The sequence below is a fragment of the Thrips palmi genome, unplaced genomic scaffold, assembly GCF_012932325.1.
Source record: "Thrips palmi isolate BJ-2018 unplaced genomic scaffold, TpBJ-2018v1 HiC_scaffold_18, whole genome shotgun sequence".
In the NCBI taxonomy this organism is placed as follows: Eukaryota; Metazoa; Arthropoda; class Insecta; order Thysanoptera; family Thripidae; genus Thrips; species Thrips palmi.
The window spans coordinates 1,234,915-1,248,367 of NW_023144627.1; the positions used below are offsets into that span (position 1 = coordinate 1,234,915).

The 13,453-nt window shown below is 45.3% G+C and overlaps 1 protein-coding gene across 1 annotated transcript in view; it reads left to right on the forward strand.

Annotated features, from left to right (window-relative positions):
• The first annotated feature begins 2,130 nt into the window (after nt 1-2,130).
• Nucleotides 2,131-13,453, forward strand: part of LOC117645510 — a 59,367-nt gene continuing 48,044 nt past the window's right edge. The window contains exons 1-2 of the mRNA XM_034385770.1: nt 2,131-2,282; nt 8,557-8,704. Coding sequence (XP_034241661.1) covers nt 2,195-2,282; nt 8,557-8,704 — 236 coding nt within the window. The 5' untranslated portion in view covers nt 2,131-2,194. The remainder of the gene's footprint in view (nt 2,283-8,556; nt 8,705-13,453) is intronic.

Consider the following 13,453-nt stretch of genomic DNA (forward strand, 5'->3'; position numbering starts at 1 on the left):
ATGATCGACTAAGTAGTAGTTGATAGTCGATAGCCTTTAGTCGATTAATCGGTTGGTTGTTGGTCATCTTTGCCGTCCCTCCTTGCTGCTTCTCTGCGAACTGTAGTGTGTACTCGGTATGCGTCTACAGATCCATACTTGGAAGTACACACCTACACACTCAACATCTTATGATCGTTTTTATGTGTATTACGATGGTTTTTCATCGTAAGGTACGCATAAATTTGCACATACGTAATATGCTTAATTTTTAATCGTATTACTTATATCATCGTATTACGCATGAATTTCATCGTATTACGCATGAATTTTATCGTAGTACGTATGTTCTCATTTCAACGTATGTTACGATGGACCTTTCATCATAAGAATCTGAGGGTGTACAGATGCATATATGCTATACGCATATATGCTAAGTATACTTAGCTGAGTACACATCTGCAGATCCATACTCAGCTGAGTACACTCTACAGTCTGTAGAGTTGTCCGACTGGCAGACGATCTCAGTGGAGTGGACGCCGAGCCTGCTCGCCGTATCATCGACAAAAACCTCAGTGTTTGTAACTGCGCAGTTACAAAAACTGAGGTTGCAACAAGAAGTTCGGTATCTGTATCCGGTGCACAGCTGGGTGATTGCACACAAAATCTATGTGTGCACTCAGTTCACACTTCTAGATGCGTGCTTACAAGCATGCACTTCTAGGTGTGTACTTGCCTAAGCACGCACCTACAAGTGTGTACTTGAATGAGTACACACATAGAAAAGCATGCGTTTTCCCTATGCCGCGCATGCACCTCGCAAGTGTGTGAAGTGTGTACTCATTCAAGTACACACTTCTAAGTGCGTGCTTAGGCAAGTACACACCTAGAAGTGCATGCTTGTAAGCACGCACCTAGAAGTGTGTACTGAGTACACACATAGATTTTGTGCGTGTCTAACCTAACCTTTACCTGCTTTCTTGCGCTGGAAAATAACTTAGTGAACTGAGCTTCTTACCCTTTGAGACATACTTTAGGACGCGACGCTTTGTCGATGACGTCATGGACGATGGACGATCCATAACCTCACACTTCGAATATCTGCCTACCCCTTGCTATCAAGCCAATTTGACACGGATTTGGCGTGCCGGGACGATTGATGACAAGTTTCTGAAATGTCCGCCACCGGTCTTTGGGCATAGTGGGGTCAACTAAAAGTTTGGTCGTGATTTAAAGTCGCCATGCGGGCACCGAGGTTTACCGCACACTAAATGTCTTACAATGAAATTTGACCTATGTTATTCGTATGTTACAATGAATTCGGCGCAAGCATAATACGAAGCAATATTCCTTCGTAATACGAATCTTTTTAGCTTCTTCATTGTGAGATACAAAGAAAAACCTTCGTAATACGAAGAAAAACCACCTTCGTATTATGCTTGCGCCATTTCCTTCGTATTATGGGAAATTTCTTCGTAAGACATTTAGAGTGCGACTGCGCGATCCGCCGCCAGAGTGTGCCACCTTACTGGGACCTTGAAGGTGGAGAATTTCCACCAGGGGGGTCATTGCTTTTTGAGAGTGTAATTAAGAGAAATATCAGAGTACTAACGTTTGAGCAATCTTTTCAGGGGTGGGCAGGTTTCCGTCGGTGAAGGTTAACAGACCTGTGGAGCCGCAATTCGGAATAATTACCGCATTTTGTTATTTATGAATACGGAAAGTATTTAGTTTCTTTGCTATGAAATATATGACAAAATCATTGATATATGTCCGGCCATCAGTGAAAGCAGGAGCGAAAGAAACACACAACAGAAGTAAGAAGGTAGAGAAAGGAGATAGCACGCCTCGAGTGCCGAGCACAATGCCAGCCGAGGCCGCGCAGTGGGCCAGAAGACCGGTGCAGGCGGCAAAAATTCTAGACGCGTTTTGAGCTTTACTGTCAATAAACAGGACAGAAATCGAACGTGTGACCCCACCAATGGATTCTTCGTTCGGAGAGCGATCTACTGATGGGGTCACACGTTCGGTTCGAGTCCCACTTAGCGACTCAGGAGCTCAAAACGCGTCTAGAGTTTTTGCCGCCGCCACTGGTCTTCTGGCCCACAGTGGGCCGGTGCAGTGCACTGGGGTGCCGTCGGGCCGAGGAGACGGGCGCACCGGGCCGACGAGGGCCCCACGTCGCGCTGCCCGGCAAAGTCTCAAGGACGCCGTCATGGTGCGCGTCGCGCGCGCAGTGCTCACCCTGGCCGCATCGTGCTGCGGGGCCGTGGCTTCCTCGCCGACGACGTACCGCTCCGGAAGTCAGTATACTTACTCTCAGACTGCTATTGACTTTTTTGTCCTTTGTTAAAGAGTATTTTACACAGCAATAAAAAGTACTATTTCCTCAATACTTATGTAGGATTTTGTTCGTCATATTGACATAAAGTCAATTTGCTATTGACAAAGAGTCAATACGCAATTGACTTAAAAAATAGTCAATAATTGATGACATTTTAGTCTTTATAGTGAACAATATTGTACATGGTTACAAAGGAAATACTACATATTATTGCTGCTTAAAAAACTACGTAAGCAAAGGACAAAATGTCAAGAATGGAGAAAAAAAGTCAATACGAGTCTTAAATATATTTATACATTTTTGGGGCGTGTCTCTACACTGTGAAAATTTGAGTCGTCACTTGATGACAATTTCATGGCTAATTTTCCTTACAACAATGTCATCAAAAAAGTTGATGACATTGTTGTCACGCCCATGCAATAAGTATAGAAGCTTTGATGAAATTGTCATCAATAGGGTACTTCGGAGAAACGGCTGTCTCCGTGCAGGAAGATGCCTGGCACATTTGCACACCCGAACCGAACCCGAAGCGCTTCGGCTCCGAGCGGCACCTCTGTAGTGTATGACAAATTACACGGAACGTGTTTTGAGTTTTGTGGATCTAGAAGGCTGTGAACTTCCGGATACCCGGATACTGCAACTGTAGTACCGTAAACCGGGGTAACTTGAGACAATATTTAACGTTTTTTGGACCGTGTGTCCACAAAACTTTTCTCACCAACCCGAATCCCAACTATGTTTTATTTCACATGATTTCTTTCGGTTTGGACCCCACGAATTTTTGGGGGGTCTCCTAAAATGAGAGTAATGGGCCTCTAAAGTTGTCTCAAGTTACCCCGTCATATGGGGTAACTTGAGACACGCCTAGTTTTTACTTCGCTTTTTCGCGGAAGTGGGGTTTTTGCCAGTCCGCACTGATTTTCTGAGACACTTAACTCATTTTCAATGAAAAGTACTACTTGTGGAATATATTAGAAGATTTTTGATCCTTATATTAAGATTTTTTCATCAAGGTTACATTTGGCAATTTGAGGGATAACGGCACTTCAGAAGCGCAACGATTCTCCCATTTCACATCCAACTCTGTCAACTAAGTACAGCGATTCTCTCAATTCACATCCAACCCTGACACCTGTTAAGACATTTTTCTTTATTTTACGTTCACAAGTCCATTCCTGCAAAGGTATATAGTCTTAGTCAATTATTAAAATTTACTCAAAATCCTTAAACTATTTTTACAGTTGTTTTTCTTCAAAAAATCGACGGCTCTTGGGCTATAAGTTGTTCGATTTCAATGATATTTAGCTCGTTGGAAAGGTAATTAAATTCCTCATCTTTTGAGACCTCAAGATTTATTATATCTCATCTGGTCCGTGTGTAGTTGAGAAAACACTCCAACTTTAAGCTGCATATCCACTTGGGACCCTCTACACTGTCTGAAAAAGTGATTCCCGACCAAATGCGGCTTAGTTTTGATCTTAGAACGGAGAGGTCCGTTACTTTAAACCACCCTGTAGAACAAGGAGGTGCCAGTGTCAAGCTACGCCTCTCAACTTCCGTCAAATTCAATGAAATTTGGTGTCTCAAGTTACCCCGCACAGTTACCATTTTCTATAAAAGTCAGTATTACCCGATGAATGATGGGTTTCCCTCAAAACCAATGCTGCATTTAGAATGTTGAAATAATAGGGTTGAAAGGTACTACAGTCATTTGGGTCTCAGCAAGACGTGTTTCGAGTACCAAGAGAGACTTGTAACACTTCTCTAAAATTGTTAAATTTACCAAAATTGAAAAATCGTTATAGATCTGACCAGCTTGGTCCCAACCCGCCGTTCACACGCCTAATCGTCTTTTCAAACAAGTATGAAAAAAAGTGCTAGGGCAGTTTTGACCTACGAATGTGCCGAGCCAGGTGGCAGCTCCAAAAAGGTGGAAAAGCAGAAGTGTCTCAAGTTACCCTTGCTCTCTCAAGTTACCCCGGTTTACGGTTTGTTCTTATCAGTATAATAAATCACTTCTTCGGCAACCAGTGTTTTGATCAGATATATCTCCAGTTTCCCAAAGCATCCTGAAGAACCTCAAGTCTAACTATATCTGAGGAAGGGCTCACAAGCCCGTGGAAATCCCTAAACACGTTATTGGCGACGAGGAATGCAAGAATTCATGCAAGAGGGAAGTACAAGTGATTAGAAGAAATTGAAGAAATTCTGCACGCGGAGCCGCCATCATGGCGCAAGCAGCTCAAGTGTGGCTGACTACGTTGGGAGAAATTCACCCGTTCGATCCAAATTCGCGTCAACCTTGGAGCCAATGGTTTGCATTATTCAATTTATTTTGCGATACCAATCTGATGGAGCAAGAGCCTCGGAATGAGGAAAGCTTTTACTTGGCCGCTCCAAATCGGCGTCGGACTTTCTTCCTCACGTCGATCGGTGCACGTGCTTATGCAATCGTGCATGCGATGGCGCTGCCTCACAATCCTTAATTTTCTATCGCGGATCTGGCTGCAGTTCTCGAGCAAAACTTCGAGAACCCTGGTTTGGTAGAGCCTAATCGCCAGAACTTTCACACGAGGATGCAGAGAAGTAACGGATCTGTAATGGAATACGTAAGGGAAGGTGGGGTACCATGTGACGGTTTTTGTTAAGTGTCCGTCAACCCAATACTACCAATCACATTACATCCATAAGTAGTCATGTGAACAAAATGATTCTTCACCTTAAAATTTCTGTTGAGATTTCTAATTTATCTGTTTTGGTTGCTGAGTTATCTCCAGTTGGATGGGCCAAGTCAAAGTGTCACTTCGTACCCCACGTCGTACACTATGTGACAGCCTTAGTGCACCATGTGACAGTGGCCTTTTGTCAGGGTTCAAATCCTATTCAGCGTATCTATACGCAAAGAATGAATGAAGAAGTCTTCCAGCTTTTTATTTCCGTTGAGTTTATCAATTTATCATCTTTGGTTCCCGAGCAATGAAGGTTTTAGTTATTAGTGTACAAATGTCATGGGCTGAACACATTCAACTGAGTGAATCGTGGAATCCCATAGCGAATGACAGTAGTGTCACATGGTGCCCAGATCAACAGTTTTAGGGGAAACAGCAATAACGCTCAAAGTTTATGCCGTAGAGAATCGAGCCAAAACTTATTTTGCGCTTAAAACATCAAAGAAGAACATCTTGCAGAGCATATGTCCTTAAAATGTATGTTAAAGGTAAAAAGCGGACGCGGCGGGAAATAGAAAAAGTTTCCAATGAGCTATTTTAAGACTATTTCCAATTCTGATCGCTACCATTCCCGTCCTATTCGAAGGAGAGTCACGACCTATTGCACGTCGATTCTCCTTCATGATACCTTCCTTTGAGTCTTCTTACCGCTGTTGGATAGCAAGCCGTTTGGGAGAAAAAGCCAAAGTCACATGGTGGCCGTGTCACATGGTACCCCACCTTGCCTTACTAGCCCTTCAAGAATTAGCTCAGTACTGTGCATTTGGTACCCATTACACTGCAGCCCTCAAATCCCAGCTCATCATGGGTGTGCGACATGCTGATACCAAGACCAAGCTTCTCAACAACCCAGCTATGACTTGGGATCAAGCCAAAGCCAGAGCCATCCAAGATGATATGGTTCGGGAGCAGATCAAGCAGATAGCGTCCGCTCAAGTTCAGCAAGTGCATGAGATTCAAGTCAAGAAACAGGAGAACTCGCAGCCGCAGCCAGAGCAGAATCAAGCCAAGAAGAGTGAGCGTAAGTTCACCCCATGCTGGTACTGCACTAAGCTTCACAATGGGCAGAATTGTAAAGCTCAGAAGTGGACTTGCAACAAGTGTCAAGAAGTGGGGCATGTGATTCCTTCAAGAAACGCTCTCAAGTCTAACTATATCTGATGAAGGGCTCACAAGCCCGTGGAAATCCCTAAACACGTTAACCTCGGCGGCCTCGGCCAGGCGGCTTCGGCGGCTTCGGCGGGGAAGGAAGGGCGATGGGAGGCTTCTCTGAAACTCCAGAGACGAAGTCGGACGAAGTTGTCCAACCTATTGTGACCAAACCTAACGGGCTCGCAACAGATCTTTCGATACAATCTTGAAAGCTGTCAAAGCAAACAACTTCGCGGTACAAATTATTTTCCGACATGGCGTGTGGCTCCATGTCTCCAGCTTTGCACACCGCGAACTTCTCTTCACTTTGCAAAGAAATAGTGCGTAAGTTGCTCCAAAAACGCAACGTTGCGAAGAGATGGTTTGTGAACTTCCAAAGCGATTTCTTTGAAAGTTCGAAAGTAATAGTTAACAAAGCAAAGAAAAAACTTTGTAACAGAGAGACCTTTTACGGGGCATACTTAGCAAGGATTTAAGAGCGTACCAACGGCAGCTATTACGCTACTGGTGGCGGATCCGCAGATCTGAGGTGTCACGCAGACAAGGTCAATAAAAATAATTAAAAAAACTCGGTACTCTCCGAGTATTATCTGCTTTATGTTAAAGTATAAAACCATAAACCCGCCCCAGCAATGAGAGGCCGCGTCCAGCCGCCGTTCCCCCACCCATGGGCTTGCCCATGGGCCGGCGCCCGAACCGATGTGCAAATGCGCCAGGCATCTTCCTGCATTGAGACGCCAGTTCGGAGACGAGCTGGACCGGAAGTTGAGAAGAAATCAAGAAGAAGAAACGCCGGACTTGTTGGCTGAGCGATAGCGAAGCCTGTTACTCCAGTGGGGTTGAAAAGTTTTTTCTGTCTGTCTGTCTGTCTGTCTGTCTGTGTGTCTGTCTGTCTGTGTGTCTGTCTGTCTGTGTGTCTGTCTGTCTGTGTGTCCGCACTACTCCTCCTGAACGGCTCGGCCGATCTCGGTGAGATTTTGCACACTCTTTGGGTATGTCCTTGGCTCGGCACACGCGAAAATTCACTACCCTAGCTCAACTGGTTCAGTTTTTATAGCCGAAAAACACCTAAAAAACGGCGAGAAATCGAGTTTTCTGCAGATTGGTCACTTCTGTTTAGGAGAAAGGGGGGTCTGGGGGGCGCAGCCCCCCAGCCGACAAGTTAAAAAGTGACAAGGGCCAAGATCGTGTTATCTGTAGATAAAATCACTCTATTTAGAATGTAGGGGGGTCTGGGGGGCGGAGCCCCCCAGCATGCAACAAGTTAATAAAAAATAACCGACAATGGACAAGCCATTGCCTGCCGCAGGCAGGCTAGCGCCGCAGGCCAAGGTAGGTACGCCAAGCGCGGATTGGAGAAACAGGCAGCGAGACAGCGCGAAGCCTGTTACGACAAGACGCGGTCTGGCGTAAACCTACCTTGTATGAGAATGTAACTCTGCGGAAGCGGCAGAACGGCGACGCTGACGCTCATTCTTACGCATTTCGCATACTTTGTTCTTCTAGATTTCTTCTCAACTTCCGCTCCAGCTCTTCTCCGAAGTACCCTATTTGTGATGAGATTGTCATGATTTGAAAGTGATGAAAATGTCACCCGCGTTTTTGTCATAAAGTGACAACAAATTTTCTCAGTGTAGGGATGAAGAACTGGTTGTTTTGATGATGGCTTTAGACTGAACTGCTGCTCTTTTATAGGAATCAGAAATAGAAGTTGCTCGTGCGGCTTTATTCGCCGAAAAGCTTCTGCATTTCCGTACAATACTTACGTGTGCGTGTTCTCATGACCGCATTGAGAAAGGGAAAGGGAGGGAGTGGTGTCCAATAAATATGGTAGGCAAAGTAGCACTGAACCAGGCCTGGGCCACTTGATCACTAAGACCGTTTTTCTGTCACACAGAGTCTGACTTCAAATATTCATTAGTGAAGATGCGAATTACTTGTTTGGGTAGGAAATCACTAAAATAGAGTGGTGTCTGAGGCAGCATTAGGGTCTTCCCCGTGTACCTAAGGGATAACGCGCGATTCACTGATTTGCAGTGAAGAAAGAAGAAAGTGTGTAAACTCTTTGTTAACGTTTTACGTCAATTGAGTTTAGAGCATACACAGTACAGACCAGATTACTTTGGTATACGAAGGAACCGAAGTTTGTAAATGATCAATTATTATCTAATGAAGCTCAAAACGCTTTGTTTTTAGGCTGCTTTTTTTAAGGCCAATGATAGTTTGTAAGGTTTTCAGAGTGCACCTCTGCTGTTAAGATAGTCCTAAGTCCGCACAAACAACAGGTTTGTCTTTGATCGGCACTGACAGGATCCTTTTAGTAGGAGGCGTCGACTTGTAGGTTGTTTACAGGCGTTCCCGAGGTGGCGGTGACAGCGGCGCGGTGCAGCCAGTTCTGGGCAAAGCTCTGCGGCCGGCAGGACTGTGTGCCGGTGGTGCTCGTGGCGGGGTGCGCCCCCAAGCCGTGCAATGGCGGGTCGACCGCCGCATCAGACGAAGGGTAAGAGAAATTCGTTCTTGAAAATTCGATCTGAATGCCCTGTACACACTGAAATTCGAAGGGTGAGACATCTCACCAATTTTCGGCGATACAATATGTATCACCGAAAAAATGGTCGTACACGCATGTATCACCGAAAAAAGGGTCGTACAGAAATGTATCACCGAAAAAACGGTGAGACATCAGCGAGATTGGCCCTTGTTTTCCTGGGGAAGTATCACCCTTTTTTCGGTGATACATTTGTGTACGACCATTTTTTCGGTGATACATGCGTGTACGACTATTTTTTCGGTGATACATTTTAGTATCACCATTTTTTCGGTGAGACAGTTATGTCTCATCCCTCAGAGAGTGAGATGTATCACTATTTGATTTTCAGTGCACCAGCTGTAGACGCATTTAAATATCTACGAGCCTGGGCAAAGGTGGATTATAGCCGGAGATAGTAGTGTAACTGAGATCTGAAGCACTTTTTCCTGCCTGATCAGACAGCTACAAGGTTTGTTTTCATGCTTATGAACAAAGCAGGGCTAGCAACTGGTGTACACCTCCAACCCAGTGGTTGTGTCTCGTGTTCCGGAACTTGAAGAACTTGAAGAACTTGAAGAAAAACAATCCCACTTATGTTTTTTCATTTTGAATCGTGTACACCAGAAGCAAATAGCCCCAAAACTAGTCAATTTGGCACGTTTTTGTTGTGTTGATCCCCTTGCGTTTCGTGTAGCGGACGAGTGCGGAAAAGTTATCATCGGGGCATCTTAATATACATGTAAGGGAAGGGAAGCGCCTCGCACCAATAACTCCGCCCCATCGGGCCCCATCGATGTCCGAAACTCCAAAGTGTGTTTTTTAATGTTTTGAACGCATTTGTAGCAAAAACCCGCCACCGTGAGCCAAACCGCGAACGAAATGTTGCGCTGTGTGCTGCTTTCCTTTGATTAATGATGAAACGAAAAGAAAAACACGCCAGCATACCAGAAGCATCGCCCTCATTGGAAAAATAAGGGGGGGCGCAGCAAGTGAGCCAGGTTAGCAACTGCGCCAGGTTAGCAAGTGAGCCACGTTAGCGAGTGAGCCAGGCTGTCGACTGCGCCAGGTTAGCAAGTGAGCCAGGTTGTCAGCTGCGCCAGGTTATCGGATGTCGCAGGCCTGCAGTTGAGCCAGGTTAGCGACTGCGCCAGGTTTGCAACTGAGCCAGGTTAGCGAGTGAGCCAGGTCGGCGGGTGAGCCAGGTTATGGTGCGGCAACGCTGCACTGCCGCGGCCCCCTGCCACCACACCTTCGCCCCGCCTCCCAACCCCCACGCTCCAGAGGAGGCGGAGGCAAGGGAGGGGGCAGCGAGTGCTGCAGCAGCCGGCTAGCCACTAGCCCGTACCGCTCTCGGATGGCGCTAGATGCACGGAGGCTGGTGGCGTAGTGGTACCGCAGCGGATTCGCATGCGTCGCGTCCGTGATTCGAAACTCACTATTTGCTCTCATTTTAGGCATTATTATTTTTTCGTCATTTAGATATAAAATTGTCTGACTTAGAACAGGGTTGATCGATCGCTTTGGTTACAAAGACAACACTTCGAAAATTCAGTGTTTTGAAGGTGATGCCTGGGGAAATCTTATAACAAATGTCTGAGGTGGTGAAAACTGTAAGGTATTAATGTTATGTGTGGTAAACTAATCCACTCCAAGTTTCTTCCTAACCCCACCAACCATTAAGCCGCAGTAGTTTGTTTTCAACGAAATAGAGTGTTTCGTAGCAAAGTCAGCCACATCTGCCCCAAAAAAGAATCGCTGACATTTTTGCTGAATCACTGCTTTTACTGCCGACTCTGGTTAGCTGATAAAGTCAGCTGCAAGTCACAGATGCAAGTAAAGAAAATGTGATGAGTTTTCTGGGTACACCATCTTTGCAATCAATAAGCGAAGCTTAATCGTTGCCCAGAGCCAAACTTGTGTCTGGGTAACTAACCCTGAATATACTTTTATAAAAATTCTTCACCACACAAATTTGCATCAAGAAAAGCATCTCCACTCCCTTCTCTTCTTTAAATGAAGCTCACAAATGAAGCTCACGGAGCAGTTTTTACTTTTTTTCATTAAAAATTGTTTACTTTTAGAAGTTTTGGTAAAAATTGTAAGAATTGGAGCAAAACTCCAGATTAAACCATTCAGAATGAGTTGAAACTTTTGGGCTGAAGATTGCTGTAATTTAACTCATCATACTCAAATCTTTACACAGAAGTTTTCGGTTTGGTAGGCGTTCCATCAAATAAAAAGTTCAAAGACAGATATAAAATCTTACGAGAACCAAAATTTTAAACGTTTCTACTAAATTTCCAAAAAGTGTCCAAAGTCACTTTACTTTATGCCAAAATGAAGCTTACTCAATTATCTAAAATGGTTTTAATAAATAAAAATTTTATCCTTCTACATCAAAAAAAAATTTTTGCAAAGTGCTTTTAACATGTATGAGCCCTCTTAAATTCAAAATCATTCTTGTTAGATATTCTATTTTCTTTGAAAAGTAAGGACGAAAACAACCTTGTTCCCCTATTTCATTTAACCCAGTGCAAATAAAAAACATATGGAGAGTCTCTCTTGGTGCACCACCACTGTAATCATTAAGTGAAGCTAAATCGTAACCTAGAGCCGAAGTTGGGTTTGGGAAGTAACCCTAAAATATAGTTCCATAATAATTCTTTACCACTCAGAACTGTATCAAGAAAAGCATCTCAACACTATCAGCTTCTTCAAATGGAGCTCATAGAGTGGTTTACATCTGATTTTCATTAAAAATGTTGGATTTTAGGAAGGTTTAGTAAAATGTAAGAAATGGAGCAAAATACAAGTCAAAACCATTCAGAATGAGTTGAAACTTTTGAATGAGCTGAAGATTGCTGTAATTTAACTCATCATACTCAAATCTTTACACAAAAGTTTTTGGTTTGGTAGGCGTTCTATCAAATAAAAAGTTCAAAGACAGATATACGACGGAAAGGATTGAAATGTCTAAGAGGCAATTTTAAAGGAGAAAAATAAGTTTTTCACTGTAAAGAAGGCTCAGAGGCGCTTCCCCAACACATTTCCTCTATTGGAAATGAATGTCAAAGATTTAACAGAAGTTAAATCAATAAAGTCAATACTAGGTTTGTTTACACACCACCTAGCCTGAAATGACAGGTTATGAGTTCATGTCAACAATAATAAAGCAATGACAGTCTACAAAAATGACTTGACTCGCTTTGAAACTAGTTTGGGAAAACAACGTGTACCTTCTTTTCACTAAATAGAGTTGTTCTGTTATCTTGGAGAGAAAAAATTGTTACTTCAAAAAAAAAGTTAAAACCATGTTTTGTTCAAAACTTTGTTCAAAAAAATGTTTAAAGAATAGTTTTTCTTTCCTTTAAAACTATTGCAGATAAGAAGCCCATTCTAGTCAATTCCCCCCAGGCGTTCCTTTATGGGGCGCTGTTAGCAGAAAGGACAAGAAGTGTCAATACCCCATCTACACCAACGACTTCAGCAGGGAGTAGCGACAGAACACTCCGCCACTTCCAGGCCCTGCTCGGCGCCCCGCCGGCCGGCCCCGCGCCCCACGCGCCGCGGCTCCTCGACGAGGTCGTCGAGGCCACGGTCACGGAGGACGACAACGAGGCCCTGCTGCGCCCCGTCACCGCCGAGGAGCTCCTGGAGTGCCTCAAGCTGTCGCCGCGCGGCCGCAGTCCAGGGGACGACGACCTCACCGCGGAGTTCTACCTCGCGACCTGGGACGTCCACGGACGACTTCCAGGCCGTGGCGAACGCCATGCTGGAGCGTCGAAGGGTCGGTGCCAGCGACGTCCGCGGCGTGGTCACGCTCATCCCCTAGGTGCCCGCCGGCCCATCACGCTGCTCAACGTGGACGGCAAGGTCTTCGGCCGCGTTGTCGCGCGGCGCATGGATGCGCTGGAGCACAAGATCCTGGACCCCATGCAGGTGCGCGGCGGCTGCTCGCGCAACATGCACGGCGGGGTGCTGGACCTGCGCGATGCCATCTCCCTCGTCCGAGAAAACTCAGTATTTGCGACCGGCGGCGCGTCAGGCCTAGCGGTCCAGGCCGGCGCGCGCTGCTCCGCGCTCCGCTGGATACAAATACTCAGTTTTCTCGGCCACTAGTGCCGCTAGGAGAGATCCAAAGACACGTATGGGCTCGTGAGACACCCGCGCTTAGTGTTTGTAAAAGGCAAACCTTCCGATTTCCGTATCCGTACCACGAAAATGGTGCACTTTCGAACATCAAAATTGCAAAATCAACTGGAAAGCGATAAAAGTGAGATTTTAGCTACTTTTATTGGAATAAAATAAATCGGACGAGTACCGGCGAAAGAATTGTGCTTTTCTGGTCATTATGCCGGGATTACGGACATTTTACCTATTTTCGTTTCTCCAATAATGGCATTTAACGCAAAGGGTGTTCTTATGGCCTTCTTCAGGAGTTCTAAGTGACGCACAGGGTTTCGCGGAAGGGACTAAATTCGAGGAGATAGAGCACGCCGAGCTGTACAAGTTCCCGAAAAGTCCCGGTCTTTTCCCTCATTTCTTCCTTGAGAAATCTTGGTTTGTAAGTGAAGCAAGAAGACGCGCTCTAGGACCCTTACGCCAGCCGCTCCGAAAGCGTCGGCATTGTCTCGCTCTGTCCCACCCGTGCGCACACAAAGGCGGTGCGAGCGGGAAGGACGGCCTCTTCAGATGTGGCCCCTGATGGAGGGTGGGGGG